This window comes from Camponotus floridanus, unplaced genomic scaffold (assembly GCF_003227725.1).
Source record: "Camponotus floridanus strain SB8 unplaced genomic scaffold, Cflo_v7.5 scaffold8, whole genome shotgun sequence".
NCBI lineage: Eukaryota > Metazoa > Arthropoda > Insecta > Hymenoptera > Formicidae > Camponotus > Camponotus floridanus.
In genome coordinates, this window is record NW_020229849.1 from 2,724,847 (window position 1) to 2,746,003 (window position 21,157).

The 21,157-nt window shown below is 34.3% G+C and overlaps 1 protein-coding gene across 2 annotated transcripts in view; it reads right to left on the reverse strand.

Moving 5' to 3' along the window:
* Positions 1 to 21,157, reverse strand: part of LOC105249583 (ras-related and estrogen-regulated growth inhibitor) — a 45,506-nt gene that overhangs the window by 12,290 nt on the left and 12,059 nt on the right. For both annotated transcript variants that reach the window (XM_011255149.3, XM_020027039.2), the window contains 2 exons: positions 20,879 to 20,935; positions 15,934 to 16,010 (listed from right to left, as the gene is read on the reverse strand). In XM_011255149.3, the coding sequence (XP_011253451.1) occupies positions 15,934 to 16,010; positions 20,879 to 20,935 (134 nt within the window). The remainder of the gene's footprint in view (positions 1 to 15,933; positions 16,011 to 20,878; positions 20,936 to 21,157) is intronic.

Here is a 21,157-nt window from a genome sequence, read left to right on the forward strand (position 1 = left end):
CGCGTCCGACAAAAACGATTTACAAATGATACGAAAATGACGAAACTTACGGTTTCCGAAAAATCTCCAATAATCACTCCTCATCGAGGACGATATTATCAGCTTTTTATATGTATATTTCTCCGTCATTTTCGTATCATTTGTAAATCATTTTCAAGAGTATGCAGTGGTGTTACCTTTGTAGACGATCTGCGTATTGCACAGTAAAAATAAGGATGTGTGTGAAGCAGGAGCTCAGGTGTTCATTTTGTCAACGAGCAGAATCCGTCCGCGGCTACGGTATCGACGCACATTACTATTTCTTTGTAAGACGCGTTCTTGTTTACATACCGAAGTGATACGTCACTGTGACGTAGTGAGACACATTCCACAACGAAAGGCGCTGAGTGGGGGAAGGTGAGTGGGGGAAGGTAAGTGGGGGAAAGAATCGACGCGTAGGAGCAAAGAGAGAGACGCGAAAGATCATTATTATTCAGTCAACGTTCGTAGAATTAACGTATTAACACACGTCATGTTTATCAAGAAAGTTCTTTCTCTATCTCGGTAGCTTTCGATAACGATTCCATTCAATCCTCTGATAAAAGTAGTTAGTTTTTTTTACATTTTTGTTTCTAAAGTTTCAAATTAATTATTAATAAATGATTGTATCATTTTATTGTTATATATATATATATGTATATATATATATATATATATATATATATATAATATTTTAATGATTTTTCACTTCATTATTCGATAAAATATATTTTCTCAATTTAAAAATGATTTGTAAATTATCTAAATCGGTGAAGAATTCAAAACACGAAAAGCAAAGAATATCTAAAATATATTATTAAAGAAGTATGATCTTTTATAAATATATATCGTAATAAAATATAATAATTTAAAATAAAATTCAATTGTCTGTCGCATACCTTTAATTAAATTATCGCGAGAAATACTTGCTTTAACAATTTCGAAATAAGAATCGCAGAGACATACTCTAGGAATAATAAATATTAAATATAATGTGTATGTATACATATATTTCACGCTTTTAGATCTCCGATTTGAATGTAGTTTATCAATTATTTTCAGAATAAAACATATATAAATTACAGAATCGGATAATTTGATTAAGAGAAAAGAATTGTGATACATCATTAATTAAAAATTAATTTTAAAAAATTCCGGAAATATAAAATATTCCATTGTGAATTTATTTCGTAGTAGTATTAAATATTTCGTGGCGACGACGAAATAAATGTTATATTGTGTTCGATCTTCGCGATATATAAACATTGTTTATTTATGTCGTAACTTTGATTATTCGGCAAGACTTGAGCGAGAACGCAATTATAAATTTGATTTATAAAGAAAACGACATGAAAAAAAAGAGAATAGAAATTATAGATAAATTATTTTTTTATAAGAATTTTTATAAATATTTTTTTAATATAATGGTTTAATATAATAGTTTCTCTAACATTTGTATTTGAACATCTCGCGTTTTAAACTTTTCATCGATCAAGTTTATATCAGTTTGATATCAATGCGGTCAGTACGATCATTATTAGTGATAAATGTAAAGTCGTCGCAACGAAATGCGCATAAATTTGATTGCACGGTTTTCTGAACATGAAGCTTTATCCATTTCTCATCGTCATTTTTCCATTACAATATAATAAGATTTGCGTCAACATCGAGAGATCGTCATATTTCGCTAATTAATGCGCGCGCGGTCGTAATTAAGCGTGTGTTCGCGAGTGAGTGCCGTGTGAGTGCCACGAAGAAGCAATAAAGGATGACCAAGAGAGAAGAAAGGAGCTTAAGTGGCATCGAACAACAGAAATCATGAGGTAAGCAATTTATAACTTATTTTATTAATTGCAAAATTGCTTGTTTATCCACACAATAACGATCAATTTGATTATTGTGTAATACAACGCATACAAAATATTCTAAATTTTACTTTAAAGTGTTAAAAAAATATACTTAAATAAGTTTTATAAAAAATATTTTTATATAAATATACATAAAAAAACTAATTCGACATTATTCAAAATATATAATTATTTAGATCATTGATGAGAATTACGCATATATCATTGTTTATAAAAACTTATCAAAATTTTTTATTTGTTTGGAAATTGAATAATTCTTTTTATTAAATATTTGCTTAAAAATAATTAAAACATTTTAATATGCGTAATTATTTTTAAAAATTTTAATTATTGTGTGCTCTGTTTTATTTGAATATTATAAATTACATGTTATATATTACAACTCCGTTGTAATATATAACATTTATGCAACAATATAAGTCATTAAATTAATTTTCATAAATATGTATTATGAAAAAAATATGTATTAAATGTGTACTATGACAAGAATGTACTCTAAAGCACTTGAGTAGCTTGGACCTGTGTTAAACAGCTGATATCTGCTTTGATATCATTACTTATGTTAGACTTTTCTAAGGAAATGCGCGAAAAGCAGAATTTAGCATATATCTTTTAAAAATCTGTCATCTGGTAATTTTAAACGAATACGAAATCTGTCGCGTAACCTCGATCGGGTAGACGTCATCGACGTAAAACATCGGCAGGCGTGCATCTGTCGCGTCGTGTGAGACATGGCTCGAACCTCCTCGCTCATAAATATTTATTGACCGATTGTATTCGAAGCAATTGAACGCGGTGCCGGAATTGCGTTCACGCATGTCATGCGAGTGCATCAGCGGCGAGTTGCACAACGCCGCCGACGTGATCCGTCCAGTTATGAAATAATGCAGAACGTGATTAAATAACGCTTTAATACACTTTGCCCCGTAAAAATGCGTCGCGATTTATTCATTAACATCGTGCTTCGCGGTTAAGTGCGATAAAGCAAGCTCGTACATGCAACAATCCAATTTATATTTAATTTCGCTTAAATAGACTTTCACATCCAATTTAATTTTGATTGATAAATATTTAAAATACCTCTTATAAGAGTTTAAAATTAGGGTAAATGTAAGTATTCAATATGTATGAAATTCAATATACATAAATTGAATTAAAGACATACATAAATTTTCTTATATTAATTTATTATTATAAATCTCCTTAATTTAAACACAATTTATACCGTAAAATTTATTAAAATATTTAAGTAGATTAAAACGGAGACTTTATAAACACAACTTTCCGAGCTGAAAAATGTGATATTAATTAAATTAACTGTATTAATAAAATCAAAATTAAAGTCTCGTATTTTGCAAAACATTTTGCAACAATTTGGAAAATTATTAAGGCGGGTAGGTAGATGAGAATACAGTCGTGGACTGTATATTTCGACCGGCGGTCTTTTAAACGACGCGACGGTTAACAGGACACCCGATAGGAACGATCGTCCTGTCCATTCGGAATCGATTCAAGTGGGCGAGAATCATGCGCTTTAACACCTACGCGATCCCGCCGGATAAGCAACGATCGCTCCGACGACGAAGTTATGTTCCTTCGTGTTCGTGGCGCAGATAGCGATCCCAAAGGCTATTCGCCTTTACGAATAGCGCCAATATTATCGGCTAATAATGCTCCTCGATTAGAAGATCGCATATTCTGCATGAACGGCATTCCGAGATCAGTGGATCCCCGGGTATCTGAAACCTTGGATTCCAGCATCATGATTCACGCTCATGGTTCGTGGAAAAAATATCTGCGAAGAACACTCTCCCTCGTTTGACATTTAGTTGTGCAATACGGAATAAAGTAACGTTGTTAGAAGTTTATTATTAACAGAGTTAAAATATTGGATGAAGAATTAATTAATAATTAATTAAGAGAAAAAGACTAGATTCAATTATCTTAATTTTATATATATTTTTGTAAAAAAAAATGGTCTTGAAATTTCATGCAGAATAATTTTAAATTATTAGCACAATTTTAATAGCATTTGAAAGCAGTTGAATTTTCATTTAATTTAATTTAATTTTTTATTCAATTTAATTTAATTTTTTATTTAAGTTTATTTAATTTTTTATTTAATTTTATTTAATTTTTTATTTAATTTTGTTTTTATTTCAACGTGTTATTCGCATACTTTGTTGAAGGAGTCTTGCATATATTTCCGAGTAATTTCTCCGATTTTCCTATAACATGTAACCGTTCGAATCAAGGTAGAACTTTGAACGTGTCTCGAGGATCTTTTCTTCGCACGACAATGCATGTTTCCACGAAAGCGACACCAACTAATCCGACGCCGCGGGATGCCGCGTTATTGCCCGGCTATTGACAATGAGTTACAGTGTTATTACTCGTAGTTTTACAACGATAGAATTCCTACCGGGTTCGCCCCTGGAAAGATAGAGAGATGGAAGGAGGGAGAACCAGCAGTAATTTATGGTCGATGAAACGAGCGACGACCACCCCGAGTGGATAAGAGTGAAAAGTAACGATATTGTAATAAACTGAATTACTGCTCTAACATTCTGAAATTACGCGTTATTACGATCGCGAATGTATGTGATAAAGATTGACGGATATTATTGCAAATGTGGGCAAGTTAAAAATAAGTATTTAATTATTATATTTTGTATTCTTCTTAACAAGCGCAAAATAATAACGTCATTAACTCTATCGTTTTATTTAACTTTTATTTATCTCGTATATAAATGTTTCGCGTATCGTACATAAATACTACGACTTTAAATATCGCGCACCTCATCTCTCCTTTTGTTTCTCGACACGATCACTGTTATTCTCGAAGAAACAAGGAAAGCCATACGCTATTGTAGCCACTTTGAAAGATACTCGAGATACCGCGCGTGTTTACGCGACTCTTGTTTGCACACATGTGTAGTGGAGAAATTAAGATAAGCCGACAATGGAATTTCAATGTCGACTCGAAACTTCGTCATCGAGATCGAAACCGAGTGTCGTTTGTCGGCATACCGCGAGTGTAACGGCTCGTAGAATCATTTTTCGAAATTTCCGACAATCGCGAAAATGACGCGAATATTAATCGAGGTGAAGGGAGATAAAAATAATTAAGAATTTTTTGAGACGTGTATACACATTCCAGAGAAACGAAATCGATATTTTTAATTAAGCTTGATACTTTTTAAATCAACGATATTAATTTCAATAAAAGATCGAATTTAATAAAAATTAAATAAAAATATTTTACAATATTTTACCGCGAATTAAATAAAAATATTTTACAATCGCATACACAATTTTTTAGCGAATAATTTTCCCCTAATTTTCTCCTGATTTTCTCCGAGAAAATCAAAATTGAGATTACTCAATGTCGATAAAATACGTATAATTATTCTCAAGTATCTAAGATATTCGATATTCATCAAAATTAAAATAAAACAAAGATAAGGCAGATTCAAAGTGTAGGATGACGACGACGTTAAGACAAGAATACCAATCAAACATCGTCAGCATCCGGTATCGTATGGGTTCCATTCATCGTTGTTGCATTCGCGGTCTCTTCGATCCTCCTCCTCTTCCTTCTCCTAACCCCGTGCTTCATTCCCGGGGGCGAGGGGCACGCGCTTAATTATCAATTATCCAGCGGCCCTCCCACGAAAAGCAATCGCAATTACGTGCCGGTCACGAGGCCAGGGGGACCAGCCAGCCAACGGATTCGCCCTCTTTCCTCCTCCCTTCCTCCCTCCCTCCCACCGCTCCCACCCTCTCACTCGGAGATTTATTTCGTACGTGCACGCGGATGAAGAACAATGCGAGAATTGGGGAAGTGTGTCACCAGGCTGCTGGCACTCTTCATATTCGCGAGGCGGAACACACCTGGGCACCACGCGGCGCTCCAGCATCCCGGAGCGGAGCGGATTGGTCTCTCCGAGAGATGAGGCGGTATGATTGATATTTTATTGCGGTTCCGCGCAACATTGACCCGCAAAACCATATGTAGATTGTAAGAAATGAGACACGCGAAAATGACAATAAAACAAAACGAGACGAGACGAGCGAGCGAGACAGAGGGGCGGGGAGAGAGAGAGAGAGAGAGAAGGGGAGGGGGAGGGGGAGAGGGGGAGAGAAGGAGAGAAAAATTAATCTACCAAAAGTAGAACGTCCGCGCGATCGGTATGAGATGAAGTACGATTGATACTTTATTGCGGCCCGAGACATTGACCCATATATCGAAATTATAGACTGAATAATCGTATGTAGATTATAAAAATGTGACGTACGACCGGTTGCAATGACTAACGTCAGTTGCCGGGCACGGTCGTGGTTAATCAACTTTCCCTTCTCTATCGAGAGATCGAAATGGAATTAATTGATCGGGTGATATGTAAAGAATACAAGAAGAAAAATATATAAAGCACACGTTGAATCTTTTCTCTTATCACGACACGTTACGAAAACAGTATCTGTGTAAAGCTGATTTTTATCTTTTTCCCGTGAATGGAATGTCATTTCGTATACGTAATAAAAAATTATACGACAGCGAGACATGATTGTTAGTTTCGGTTATCTCGAAATTTGTCTTGATATTTGATTATTTATTGTAAAGCAATTAATTATTCAGAATCAATCATTACGTAATATATTTATTATATATTTATTACATTTATTATATTTATTATATATTTATTATATATTTATATAATAAATATAATAAATAATTATATATATATATATATATATATATATATATATATATGTTACGTTTATTATATTTATTAAATATGTATATATCTCAATATATTTATTAAATTTTTCTAAATAATTAATTGAGAGATTGAATTGAGAGATACTGTGATTGTTCCATCTCGATCGTTAGTTAGGGAAGACGATTACGAGACGAGGAAACAGTAAGACGATCAGCTGACGCGAGAATATTTGCGAAGCCGCGCACGTTAGTAATGATATAAATCGGTCTTATAAATGGTTTCCGTGGAGCCTTATCTCGCCGGTCGGAGATTTACGTGACGAGGAACAATGCACGATGGAAGTATTAATCGTGGCGGTCGACGAGGTCGAAAGCCAACCGAGTTGAGAGCCAGTCAGCAGCCACCTACCCATTTGTTGCTCGACTTCCTATCTACGTGGCCGATTCCGCTGGAGAGCGCCTACCTGAACTCCCGTGCCCTTGTTAAGCCGGGTTATTATTATACCCGCGTGGAGAGAGAGAACACCTACCGCGATTCTCGTGATCGATATTGCAACTCCGAGAATCTCTCTCGGAAGCCAAGCGGAAATTCTGTGAAATCTGACTCGGGCCGAGAGCGATCGGCTTGGCATGCTGGTTACATAGGAAAGTGCGATTATTATTACAAAGTTTGATGTCTAAAAGAAGGAGTCTTTGATCGTCTGACGATCTTTCAAACGTTAAAACATTCGCGAGAGAAACTTGAATAACTTTAATCATCGAGTCGATATCTCTCTAGATTTTCAGAATTTAACGGATAAGATATTTTGACTGCTAAAGTTTTAAAGTGTCGGGTTATTGAAAGATGATTGAGAGATTTTTATGAAACCTTGAAGGGGTCAATGCGTGCTACACGAATTAGGGTCGAAATTTAATCTCGTGGGTTAAAATTGAAATAAATCATTTGATCGCGTACGTCACAAATCGTCCTTCTCGGATGTAAATAGGACTTAAGAGTGCATTGCACGCCATTTATCTTGGCGGCCATGTCAGTGGAGGTCTACCAGATACCAAAGAAGGTAACGAGAATCCAGTAAATAAAATTATCGTCTGCCTAACGGCGACACGCCGAAATGCATGTACCCTTATGCGGGATCGTAGCAATTAAAGTACGATCGATATCAGCTTATCCGCACTGAGAAAAATCGTTTGATTGTATCAACACTGAGAAAAAAATCTGGTTGCATTAATTAGAATTCTGGTAGATTCAACCAGTATGTCTGTTGGGAAATGGACGAACCAGAATTCTTGTAGGAATTACCAGATGAATCTGATTAATTCCTTCCTGTTAAATTTACCAAATTTTCTGGTTAATAATACTAAAGCCAGCACCAAGTCGTCTAAAATTTTTTCCATCTAATCTCAAAAGTCTGTTTAATATTCTGAATTCCAACAAGATTATTGGATAAATTCAATTCAGATTATTGAATAAATTATTTTAAATTCAATTCATTGGAAATTAAACTGATAAAGAGTGATGCAAGAAGTGGATGCAGCTCAAACACAATCAGAGAGCTAGCGTTCTCTTTCTGGCACTACTGCTCGTACATAAGAGAAAAAAAAATATACTTTGGATTTAACGTTAATATTAGTTCTTTATATACATTTCATGGCAAATATTGAATGCGTTAAGTTAAGAGTGGCAAGCAAAGAAATTAATGTAACAAGAAATTTTATAAATCCAATCAGAAAATACTAATCAAATCCTTATAGTAAAATCTATTACACATTCTAGTTATAAAAAATCGAGTTTTATTATGACCAAAAATTGTTTGATTTAACCAAAATGCCTTCAATCATACACGTCTTGATAATCAAACGATTTTTCTCAGTAAACAAGACGTATATGATTGAAAGCATTTTGACTAAATCAAATAAGAATTTTTGGTCATAATAAAACTCGATTTTTTATAACTAGAACGTTTATTAATAGATTTTACTATAAGAATTTGGTTCGTATTTTCTGGTTGGATCTATAAAATTTCTTGTTACATTAATTTCTTTGTTTGCCACTTTTAACTTAACTCATATTCAATATTTGCCATGAAATGAATATAAAGAACTAATATTAACATTAAATCCAAAGTATATTTTTTTTCTCTTACGAGCAGTAGTGCCAGAAAGAGAACGCTAGCTGTCTGATTGTGGGTGTTTGAACTGCATTCTCTTCTTGCATTACTGCTTATCAGTTTAATTTCTAACAAACTGAATTTAAAATAATTTATTCAATAATCAGGAATGAGTTTATCCAATAATCTTGTTGGAATTCAGAATATTAAACAGACTTCTGAGATTAGATGGAAAAAATTTTAGACGACTTGGTGCTGGCGAGTTTAGTATCATTAACCAGAAAATTTGGTAAATTTAACAGGAAGAAATTAATCAGATTCACGTGGTAATTCCTACAAGAATTCTGATTCGTCCATTTTCCAACAGACATCCTGGTTGAATCTACCAGAATTCTAATTAATGCAACCAGATTTTTTTTCTCAGTGCGCATTCTAAAAATCGCGAGACATTCCATGTGTGCTTTTCAACGGAATATATTCTAATCTAATTAGTAAAAAATAAATTACACGGTTCTGATCCAGAGTTTACTTGGTGTAAAATAACGCTCGATAAACGTTTAATTAGATGGACGGATTAATTAAGTCGAGATTCGCGGAGACACGATATTAGCAGGCAATGATGGCAAGAAACGTTGCAGGCATCCGGGGAAGGATTTATAGCCGTTTCTCGTAGGTCTTGTGAACGCGAATTAAGGCGCGTGCCACTGTCACTGTGGCCGACAGTGCCTGTGACAGTCCGCCCGACTGTCTTCGTTAGTAATTGACATCACGATCCGCGCGCCGGTTCGTCAGACGCGCACACATACGCGTATCGGGACCGGCTGGCTGCAAGAGGTTGCAAAAAGAACCTCATCGGTTTCCTTCCCGACTTGTCGTGTGACGCGTGCCTAAGGCGCCATTTTGCACGTCGCTAATTGCTATCGACGATACCACATGTCGCACGTTTTCCAAGAAAAACCGAGAGAAGGAACGACCAGACCTCAAAACCAGCGTCGCCGAATTCTTTCGTGAACCGTTTCTCTGGTTGAGCCGGATGCTCTGCGAATTCCACTCATATTGCGAGTGAATTTTTATCGCGTTAATAAAATAATAGACATAATTAAATTAAGAAAAAGAACAGAAGAAGAGATACATGAAATAAATTTTACAAGTAAAAAAAAATAAATAATAATTAATAAAATAACTTTAAATAAATAATAGGTCTATGAATCATCAACCTGTTTTGACATAATTTCTTGTTTGCTGGAATATTAATTTCTTCCTTTTTTTTTCGCGTTCGCGCCCGAAACAGTTTTGCCACAGTTTCTTCTTCGTTCGATCCTCTTATTGCGTGCTTAATGAGGTGGATCGGGACTGCCCATCGCATTAGAACGGTATTCGTCATTAAACATGACGCGTAAGACGGTCAAAGGTACGCATGCTAAACTGGCACGAATGGCTGCAAGCACGTAAAACTCTCGCGTGAACACAAGCGTGTTTCATAGACGCCGATATCGAGGGGCCAGGGAAAGATATCCGATAAAGGGGAAACGTTACGCAATTTTTTCGTCGCCATGAAATATTGCATCTTTAAAATATAGCGACGTTTATTAGCGTTGTAAAAAGATATGTTGTTTTCGAAGATAAAATGTAAATCTTATAGTATCTTCGAATTTCACTCGTAAATTGATACGAAATTAATCTGAATAACGCGCGACTACGATTAAATTTGAAATTTTGCATTAATTTAGTATGCGATCAATGAAGACCGGTTATGATAAAAATCATCACGTGTCACACATAACATATGTATATATATTCATATGGTAAAATTTATATAGGTGTACTTTATCATTAATCTTTAATTATCGAAAATTACTTATCTTATCTCGCGCGTATTTCTCGACGAAGTTCGATCCTACGCATTAATAATTTATAAATATAACCGAAAAAAATAGTAACTCAATTATTTCCAAAAATAAATGTTAAAAATATCGATACGCGTAATAAATCATGCGCGTGATAAATAAAAATTGAGAGACAGATCCCAAGCACTTCCTTGTTAGCGAATGCAGATACGCCATGGCCAGCCTTGCATGGCGCTTATCTTGCAAGGACATTTGTACGGTCGGCCGATTTTCAAGCGTATCTTAACCGCGACCGGAGGATCGGTATCCGCTACACGAGAGAGCGTACGTACGGGGTGTCTAGCTGAAAAATTGCGAGGCGGACGTTGACCACGTGCGCTCAATGGGTTCGTGCACTTTAAAGTGCCGGTAGATCGCACCCAGTATCGTTGCGCATTCGTGCGGTCCGCTCGTATCGGAATATCAGGGATGCACGTTACGTAGTAATGTCGGAAACGGATAATTCCGTAGATTAGAGCGCGTTTAAATGCGGGGCTTTATGTGCCCTTTAAACCGCATCTTCCTAACACGTCCGGTGCAACGCGATTAATTATTGTCGAGATGGGGAGCTTTCGTTATTAAAGGAAGCATCGTTTTGCCCAGTTAAGATTTCAAGTTGATGGGAAAAGTAAATTGCAAACTGAATTTCAAAAATTTCAAATGTTTTTATAAATTAAGTACGTCTAACAATTTTCTTATCAATTACACTGGTCAACACTCAAATTTTTTCCTGATATTTAACATGTATTATAGGTTATATCTAAGGCACTGATTACGAAAAAAATAATAGTTTAATTGTATCAGCTCTACTTTTTTTATTTATAAGATATTACAATTAACAAATTCTGAAATAGGTTTTCGATATTTTTGAAAGATGTATTCGCTACAAATATAACAAAAAATATCTGGATTATGTAAACAAACGTCTCCGAATCGAAAGTTAAAAAAAATAATAATTTTGAGTCGAGTAAAACTTAAAAAAACTGCATGTGATGTCTAAAGGGGGTAATCTAAAAATATTAAAAAACAAGAGCTGTTAAAAAAAAACTACTGTCGTATTCAAAATCAGTACACTTAAATAAGCCCAAAACTGCAAAATTATAAAAGGAAAAAGTTAAAATTATTTTTTTTGTTGACCAGTGTTATTATATATTGTAATAAAAAAATTGTATAATTTAATAAAGTGACATGTATTCAAACTTTTATATATACTTTTATATATTATAACTTTTATATATCGATTATAAAATAGATAGAAAGATGAGTTTAATTTGGTAACGAGACGTCTGTAAAGCAGCCTCGATAATATTCGACGTATCGTGTCGTCAAAATACAGGAACTCTTGTCTGTGAATTTACGTCGCTTCTCTTTGCGTTAAATATGTTGGGTGAATGTAATATCGCGATTGGATATCGGTAAAAGTGAGAGGAATGTGGATAATTGGAAAGATTACACCGCGAACATCCAATGCGTTATGCATTTTAGTAGCGCGATCGAAGCTTTAGTTTAGCGAGGAATTATAGACTTTGTTCTAATATCCTTTGCACGACTTTCAGATAGTTCAGATAGTTCAATATTTCTCTCTCTTTCTCGAGGAACTTGAGAATTTGGCTCGATAATTTAAGAGCTTGAGCAACTTGAGGAATATCAAAACTTGAGGCTAGAAGAATCTCTTTAGAAAATTTAAAAACACGCGAATGTTTTAAAAAATCGGAATCTTGATAGCTTAAAAATATAACAATTTCATAGCTTAAAAATTTGAGAGATTTTAAACGTGAAATAAAATTATTTGAATTGTTGAAACACATGCAAGTAAAAGCATAATTTTTTCACAATTTTTATATAAAAAAAAAATTTTAATCGTTAATAGACGTCTCGGATTTATTCAGGTTAGACGTGACTGATAATCGTGGTAATCTGGTATCAAAAATCGTCGAGATGAAAACGATATATCGCTCGTAAATGTTGTACTCATGATAAACAGCGTCTTGTCGAGGATTGATTAATCCTAGCGTATACCGAGCTGTTTCGTGGAGATTTACCGAGAGTAAAGGGGATCGACCTAAAAGTCTCGTTCACAATGGAATCTTACATATCGGACGTGATATATTGGTACAGAAGAATTAGATAAGAATGACCGTTGACAGCGTACTTAACGATCCGCTTCTTCTACACGAAGTTGTGTCGACTTCCTGGATCACTGCCATACTGATCCACATCGATATCAATCTTTCTAGATCTTGCTCGTTAACAACATTCCTATCATAATTTTTCTGAACAATAAAATTCGAGATATTCGTATTCATTTGAAACAATAAAAAATCCCAAAAAATTCAAATTTATATAAACACAAAAATATATTGCCAGGCATTCTTTTTAAGAGTCTTAAAATATAACTTTATGTACGTACAAATTATTAGTATCACTTCCTGTTATAGATTGCTTATTTTATCCGTACGGTAACGGTGCATGCATTCTTACACGTTTTACATACAAGTCTTTAAATGGACAAGCTTTGTTTGCTAGCGAATCGTGTAATATCGGTTAATGGGGCAACGCGCATGGTGTCGAGCATATATTTCTATATATAATTTAAATAATATATAAATTATTGCGAACATGCATGTGGAGATGAAATAAAAAAACATGTGGAATCAAATCTTAAAAAAAAAAACCAAGTTTAAAAATTTGTTGAATTTCTCGAAAAATAATAAAGTATACGTCTAAAATTTATCGATGCAAAAATACAAGTTTCTAATTGTGTAAATATAAATATGTAAAACACAAACAAAAAGATTGAAAAATCGGAAAGATCTAATATCTCAAAAATCTAACAACGTGAAAAATTTAGGAATGAAGGAAATTTAATGAAAAGGATTCAATGAAGGATCCAACGAATCGTAGAATTCAAAGATCTAGCGTGCCATCCTGCGGATTGCGGTCTTTTAAGCGACAGGTGCAAACATTTGGGGAGCAGTGCAAAAAAGGAAGCCGGTAATTGTGAGCCCCGGGTAGAAAAACCAGTTTGCTAAAAACAACCCGGGCCTGATCGAGTCTCGTTGCGGGGCTACCGAACAACCAACGTGTCGGTGTAGTAAACGTGCGTGTAACCAGTTCATGAGAAGCGCGATTTTTGAAAATTCACTTTAAAGTGTCTTTTATATAAAATCTGCATCCTGTCGAGAATTATGCGTCTAAAGAAGTGCTGTCAAGATGAAGAGATCACTCCTAAATATGAAATATTTCAATTTCTAGAGCAAGGAATTAAATACGATAATTCCACAAATTATATGTCATTAAAAACGGATTTGATACATGTATACTTATTGTTTATGTGTTTCTCCGATGTAATAGTAAAATATAAATTAATGAAAGTCTGCTCTTTAAGTATGATATATGTTTAATGTAATAAACACATGCAATTATTTTACTACTTTGAAAAAATGCCAGAAAATCGCAATACTGGAATATTTATCCAGGAAACATATTTTATAAATTTTTTCACCGTTTATTAAGGGAATAATTAAATGACAAAATCGGAGCCGGAAAGGGACTCGCGAAAACAAATTGCAATTTATTCTTTCGCTGCATTATTATTAAATTATAAAGTAATTATCGTTTAAAGAATATAATTTATCTTCTTGCAATTTAAGTCTTGGAAACTGAGAATTTTTTTAACTGAGAATTTTTCAAAATTTTAAATTAACAAATTACAATTAAACTTTTAGAAATTCGATTCTTTTAAATAACTGAAAAAACATTGCATAATTTAAAATTTTTAAAGTTTTAAAATATTGACAAGATAGATAAGATTTTAAAAGCTCGATTGGCCATACGAGAACTTTAAATTTCGAATCTAAAAACTTGGTAGTCTTAAAGTTTTATAAAATAGATAGATCCTTAAATCTATAGAACATAGGTGGAAAAATGTTAAAGGTCAAGAGTCAAGATCAATTTATCATTGCGCGAGTTTACGCAATTTATGTTCGAGTTTAGCGACGGTGATTCCTCGAAAAAGGAGAACAATACCTCATCCTACATGCTATAAGGCGACTCCGCTGGAATTTCAACGAGTATTAAAGCCACGACAGGTGAAGCCACGTGCTGTTCGTGCAGTCGCGGTTGTAGTCGCCTAGATTCGAATTTAAAGACGATCGTTATTCAATTCAAATATACGACTAACGGGTCAACTCGCAGGATTTCCGCCTCGGCTCAACGTTCGTTACTTTATTCTAGGAGAATCGAGTTAAGAAAGGTCAAGTCAGGTAGATCTGTAACTGATAGTCCGCGGAAGAAGATCTGTTCTAAGTTAAACATCATTTTTATCGGACAAAATACGTATAAAAATATATATTTTCAAAATTTATAATATGTATTAAAAAGTTTACATATTATGTATGATTACACGTGTTGTAAATATTAGTAGGTTTTTCAATAATAAATACGGTAAAACATTTCTATCTTATATTAAAATATTTTATATATATTATACAATCGGCACAACATAAAATAATTATTATCGATTATCATTAAATTTTTTTAGGATTTATAAGCCGCGAAATTGTTTGAATTTATTTAGATAAAAATCGTCAATTTTTACTGATTATACAAAAATTCAAAATTCATTTGTAATATCAAAATATCATCTTTGCAATTCGCGAGTCTCTTGTTATTTCGCCAACATATGATGGACGTGGGCCTTAAGGGCTACAGAGGCCTACGGGAGCTTCCGTTGAAAGAAGATATATTTAGACTGGGCTTTTGAAAGATCCTGTCTTGGAACGCGTCGCGAGGATTCGTCTCGAGAGAGCACGCAGGACTTTTTGCAAAAAATGGCCCACGAAAGGATACAGCATACATATTTGCACAGAATACCGTTGCACCGATGCATTATTATTCTTGCCACGAGAGCACACGCAAACATAATTTAGCTGAGTGAATCAGTCTGTCAAATCAGCTTACTATTGTCCATGAAAATTTAATGAAAAAAATGAAAATCTTTTTTATCTCGAATACTGTGAGACAGCAAAGTTCGAGAATCTTTAAATATATAATTCTTTATTAAGATTATAGTTATATTTTTATACTCTTAAGTTAATTATATCCGAGAAAGAAAAATTTCAAAAGTCTAAAAAAATAATTTAATAAAAAATAATTAAATTCTCACATGATATTATATGTGAAAATTTTGAAATGTTTAGGTGATTTTGAAAAAGTTTAGATGATTTTATATCCTGATGTTTTATTCTTTGATAAAATTATACAATAGATATTCTTGGGGATTTAATTGGGGTCATAATTGATAAATGTAGATTGTTATAGAAACTTACCTCGCACCTGGAAGTATCAAGTATCTCGACTTCCGTTGTAACATTGTCGATAGTAACACTGTGTCGGTAGAGGAAATCTGCAACAAAAAACACAATTTTGAACATTTTATCTTATATTAATTCGATATTATCTTTCATTAGATATTATCGCTGAAAATATCTTACAAGTTTTGCGAAATAAATCGAAAACAACGACAATTTCTTTTAATTTTTCTTTCATTTATAGACGGTCGATCTCCTCTGGAAAAGTTTGAGCGATATTTTCCCAAGAATAGAAAACGCGGCTAATGCGCGAAAGTGCCGGACTAGTTAGTAACGACAATTCTAATTAGTTACGCTGCTATTCACCGCTGTGTCATTACTATTATTGACAATGACACTTGGTTTTTGTTGGAAATTTGCGACCAAAAAATAGAGGGATAACTGAATGTTTTAAGACTGTCACGCGATTTGTTGTACATTTTATTTATAATATACATTATTCAGTTTTATATGTTATTTTTTTTAGGTACTTAAAATTTTAAATACTCAGATGATTTTAAGAGATAATTAAGTTTTCAAAATTTTTAGAATATTTTTCAATATTTTTTTAAAACTTACTCTTTAGATATTTAATCTGTGGAAAGAGAAAGAAAGATCTTTCGCGATGTATTTGTTCTTTATATTTTTGAAATTTTCCGATTCTTAGCTTCACATCTTTGGTAGGACGAGCGAAAAAGGGAAAGCTCGTATTCCTCGGAGCTGATTAGAATGCTAGGAGCTGTGGAGCACGTGCACCAAGAAGAAGAAGAAGAAGAAGAAGAATAACAAGAAGAGAAGACGCGGAAGCACGTTGAACACAGTAGCCCTAACAGGGTAAACGTAATAAATAAACGATAAATAAACTCATAAACACCTCGTAGTGTCGGTAACGAAGAGCTGGAGAAGCGCAGAAACAAGCAAATAAGGATGCTCGTTATATTAGTGGCCGTTACGCTCGAGAAAGTTTTATTGCCGGACAATGCTGATGGAGAAACGATTTGATCAAGCGTTGCGACGGAAAATTCATCGCATCCTTTCGTGAAAGACACATCGACATGTGCGGAAAAAGGCCTGCAAGATCCTGAGATATAATTTGAATCTTGCACATCAGACGCGCAAAGATCTCTTCCACACAGAAAAAAAAAGAAGTGTCAAATCAAAACTCACATACTTAAACTAACGCGTTCATTGTTTCGTATATACGCAACAATTTATAGTCTTCTTAGAGGAATTTAATAATTTTAAATTTCAACAATATTATAGTCTTATTTGAATATTGTAATTGTCACCTTAAGAATATATAATTATTTAATTCTACTTGAAGAAAATTATAATCTTAGATTTAAAAATGTTATTTTCTATCCAACATTGTTTCTTTTCCATTCAAGAAAATTAAATCTTAAATCATAAGAATATATTTTTCTCGATTGAACTGTATAAAATGGCTTCATTCAAGTAAGCAATTATTCAAGCAATTATATTTTTCTTTAATTAACGCGATATAATCTCGTTTCAAGATTTCCATGTTAAAACTAAATATATTTTCAAAACAAGAATGTCCTTTTTTCTGTGCATGCTTGTAGAAAGAAATCAACGATCAAGGTATATTAGAGATAATCTGCAAAATGGAACTTAACAAATGGATATTCAGATAAAAGCGGAGATGCGAGAATCTAGATATCGAATCTAAATACAAGACAAATTTGCATATCGGATGATATAGAAAGTTATATCTTGGACGAGAAATCTTTGATAAGAGTCAAAGAAATTTTTAATATCCCTGAAAAATTAAACATGCAAAAAGCCGTAAAAACTGATGCGGATAAAAAAAAAGATTGTGACACACTTTCGTGGAATATGTAACTGGAGGTACGACTGTCACCGATCGCGCGGATTTGACTTTTACCAGAGATTCATCTTCGCTACGTGATCTATCGATCGTCGATCTATCGGGATGCACGATGCAATCTTGGGACAAAACGTTCCCATCCGCGCGCGCGAGTGGATCGACAATGCAACGAGATTCGCTTTCTAAAATCATTGCCTAGAATTATTCCACGCAAGAAGAGATTTGCATTGTTAATCGAGATCGAAATAATAAACAAGCCCGCGCGCGCGCGCGCTCACTGTATCGTGGCGAGAGATGAAAAGGACCGATTATTTCCGAGTCCCGCAAAACGATGATGGTGTGCTCGTACAAATGCCTTGTAATCGAAATTGCCGAGGAAAGATCGAGGAAGATCATCCTCGATCTTTCTTCGAGAGATCAAATTTAAGTCGTGCGATGGAAGCCAGTAATAAGTGGTACTTTGAAAGTACTCGTCATCGTTGAATGTTTAAATTTATAGGTCTCGGATTTTTCCACCTACATACATATCTAGATATTTTTCAATTGTGTTATTTCAAATTTTTATATTTTCAAAATTTCTTATCCTGAACAGTTATTCTTAAATTTGTGCAAACAAATTTATTGTAGAATCAATTGATAATAATTAATTAAAATATATTTCGTTGGATCTTTTAATTATTGAGAATAATTGTTTATGTGTTAATATATCCAAATATATATATGTGTGCGATGAAATAGACCAATTGTATTAAAATGTCAAAGAATTTTTTTCCATAATCTTGCTCGTCACATCACCTACGCGGTCTAGCCAAAGGAAATCAATGGCCCCGCTTTCACCGTTTGAGGGCGTTTTCTTCGGAAAAGTAATTCTCCAACGACCGGGAACGAAAGTGTACGCGATAATCCGCGCACGAGTCGCACGAAGTGTCGACGCATTTTCGATTCGTTTCACACGAGATGCGCCGAGAGAGAAACAAAATGTGCCACTGCATCGCGTACCGTTTGTGTGGTCCAAGTCCCAAGCGATTTTTTCAAAATTTTTAAGTTTCAAAAATTCAAAAACTCTTTTTTCCTCTCCAAATTTATTTTTCCTCTCGAATTTTCGAAATTTAAACGGCATAAAAATTCTACAAATTTCACACGATTTGTACCAATTCTATAAAATGTGCTTCAAGAGAAACTCAAAAAGGATACATAAAAAATACTTTCAATTTTATAATTGAGGCACTTGTTCCAATATTCGTTCGTGGCTCCTGACACTTTACTCGAGGTTTATTTTATACAAGGCAGTTTTATGTCTCGAGACGGCTGTCACGTATGCGTCGCAGTTTTTTTATCCGTCATCATTCTTATTATATTTTTTATCAATTCTCGATTAACGGCGATCGAATCGTGGCGCCCACAGCGTCATCTTTGGATCGATTGAGCGATTATCCCCCTTCTCGGTCAAGGGGGACACGCGAGATTATCCGCTTCCTGGTTATGTTCAACAGTGATTATCCATCATTTTCCCAGGAAATTAATTAATACCAATGTTAGGAGAGAGTACTCGCGCCGACACTCATCCACTTTCGTTCGGCTTTATCGATCGCGGTTAAATCGATCAAGATCAAGATTGATTCTGACTGCCAGTTATACACGAGAGAAATTCGATAAATCGATGATTGGCGCTATTGTACTGAAAAGCTTTCGGCACATTACGTTAATGCAGTTGTGAGAAAAGTAAAGAGAAACTTCCTGCAAATTGATTTATAAATTTCAATCTAAAATGTTTTATATTTTTTCATTCAAACTGCTAGAAATTACACATATTTAGATTATCAATAATCAAATTTTATTTAAAAAAGAGAAATACCGATATAAAAAATTTATTCGTTCAAAATGTCAAAAAATGTCTGAAAATGTACAGTAAAAAATATTCGATAATTTTCACTTTTTTATTTTTTGTTAGAAAAGGGGTTAGCATCCTTTAGAAAAAAAAATTTAACTCGACGAATTTTCATTCAAATAATTTCAATTTGATAGTTTTTTCTAATCAAATAAATATATTTTACACATAATTATAATTATATTTGCTTATAGTAATAAGCAAATATAATTATTTATAAGCAATAATTTCAATTTTATAGTTTTTTATAATCAAATAAATATATTTTACACATAATTGTATTTGCTTATTATTATAAGCAAATATAATTACGTGTAAAATATATTTATTTGATTGGAAAAAACTATAAAATTGAAATTATTTAAATGAAATATAATATCCCCATAACTAGCGCGATAAAATGACGTGGTACTCGAATAACAGACACCGGGGATGTACAACCGGCGCAGCCTTAGGTGTTAGAAAAATACGAGTGGCCGGCGGTTCAGGGTTAAAGGGACAATACTTCACGGCGAATTTTTCCGAGAGGCTCGGATATCCGCAAAACTCGCCGTAGCTTATACGTCCGCGGGCATGCACGGCAATTATTACGGCGAAGTAGCCTGCATGAGTTATGGGAGAGATCTGCATTCTGCGGACCCTCCCCATAGGCTCTATTTCATATCGAGTGTTTAAATCTCCGCCCTCCACGGGTCCAGCGCTGTTTGTTGCCTCTCTCGTTCTTCTTTCTCTCTTTCTCTCTCTCTCCTTTTAAACCCCGTTGTCCTCTTCCCTCCCTCTTTCCTCCCTTTATAGCTCGTGTATTTCTGTGACCGCTAGAATGCCCTCGGGACGGTTGCGAGGCGCCATGATTAAGATTTTTCACGGATACCCTTGAATTAGAGTCCGGTTTTAAGCGCGAGAATATTTCACGGCGGATTTTTCCGTCGCCATCCGCCGGAGCACGCGAGGAGAGAACCGATCAAGATTTAGATTCGCGTTTTGTACTCTGGGGTGAGCGTTTCGCGCGCGAATCGGCGCCGCCCCTCGAGAGATAAGTCGATAGCGCGAGCGAGAAGGGAACTCGGATGGGTCATTTGTTCTGAATAGCGATGCCTCGAAATTAGCAACAAATGGACGTAATTACTCACGCTTAATATTGGCAATTATTCTGAAAAAGAAACGAGAAAGGAGATAAAAACACTTACCACTGGTCGAGCTGTACTCGCCGATGTATCGCCTCGTCAAGTACCGCACAACCACGGCTGCAACAAAGGAAAAAAAATATTGATTAGTTTCGGAAATGATCTCGCACTGAGAAAAAAATCTGGTTGCATTAATTAGAATTCTGGTAGATTCAACAAGTATGTCTGTTGGAAAATGGACGAACCAGAAATTCTTGTAGGAATTATCAGATGAATCTGATTAATTTCTTCCTGTTAAATTTACCAAATTTTCTGGTTAAGGATGTTTTGTATGTACAATCC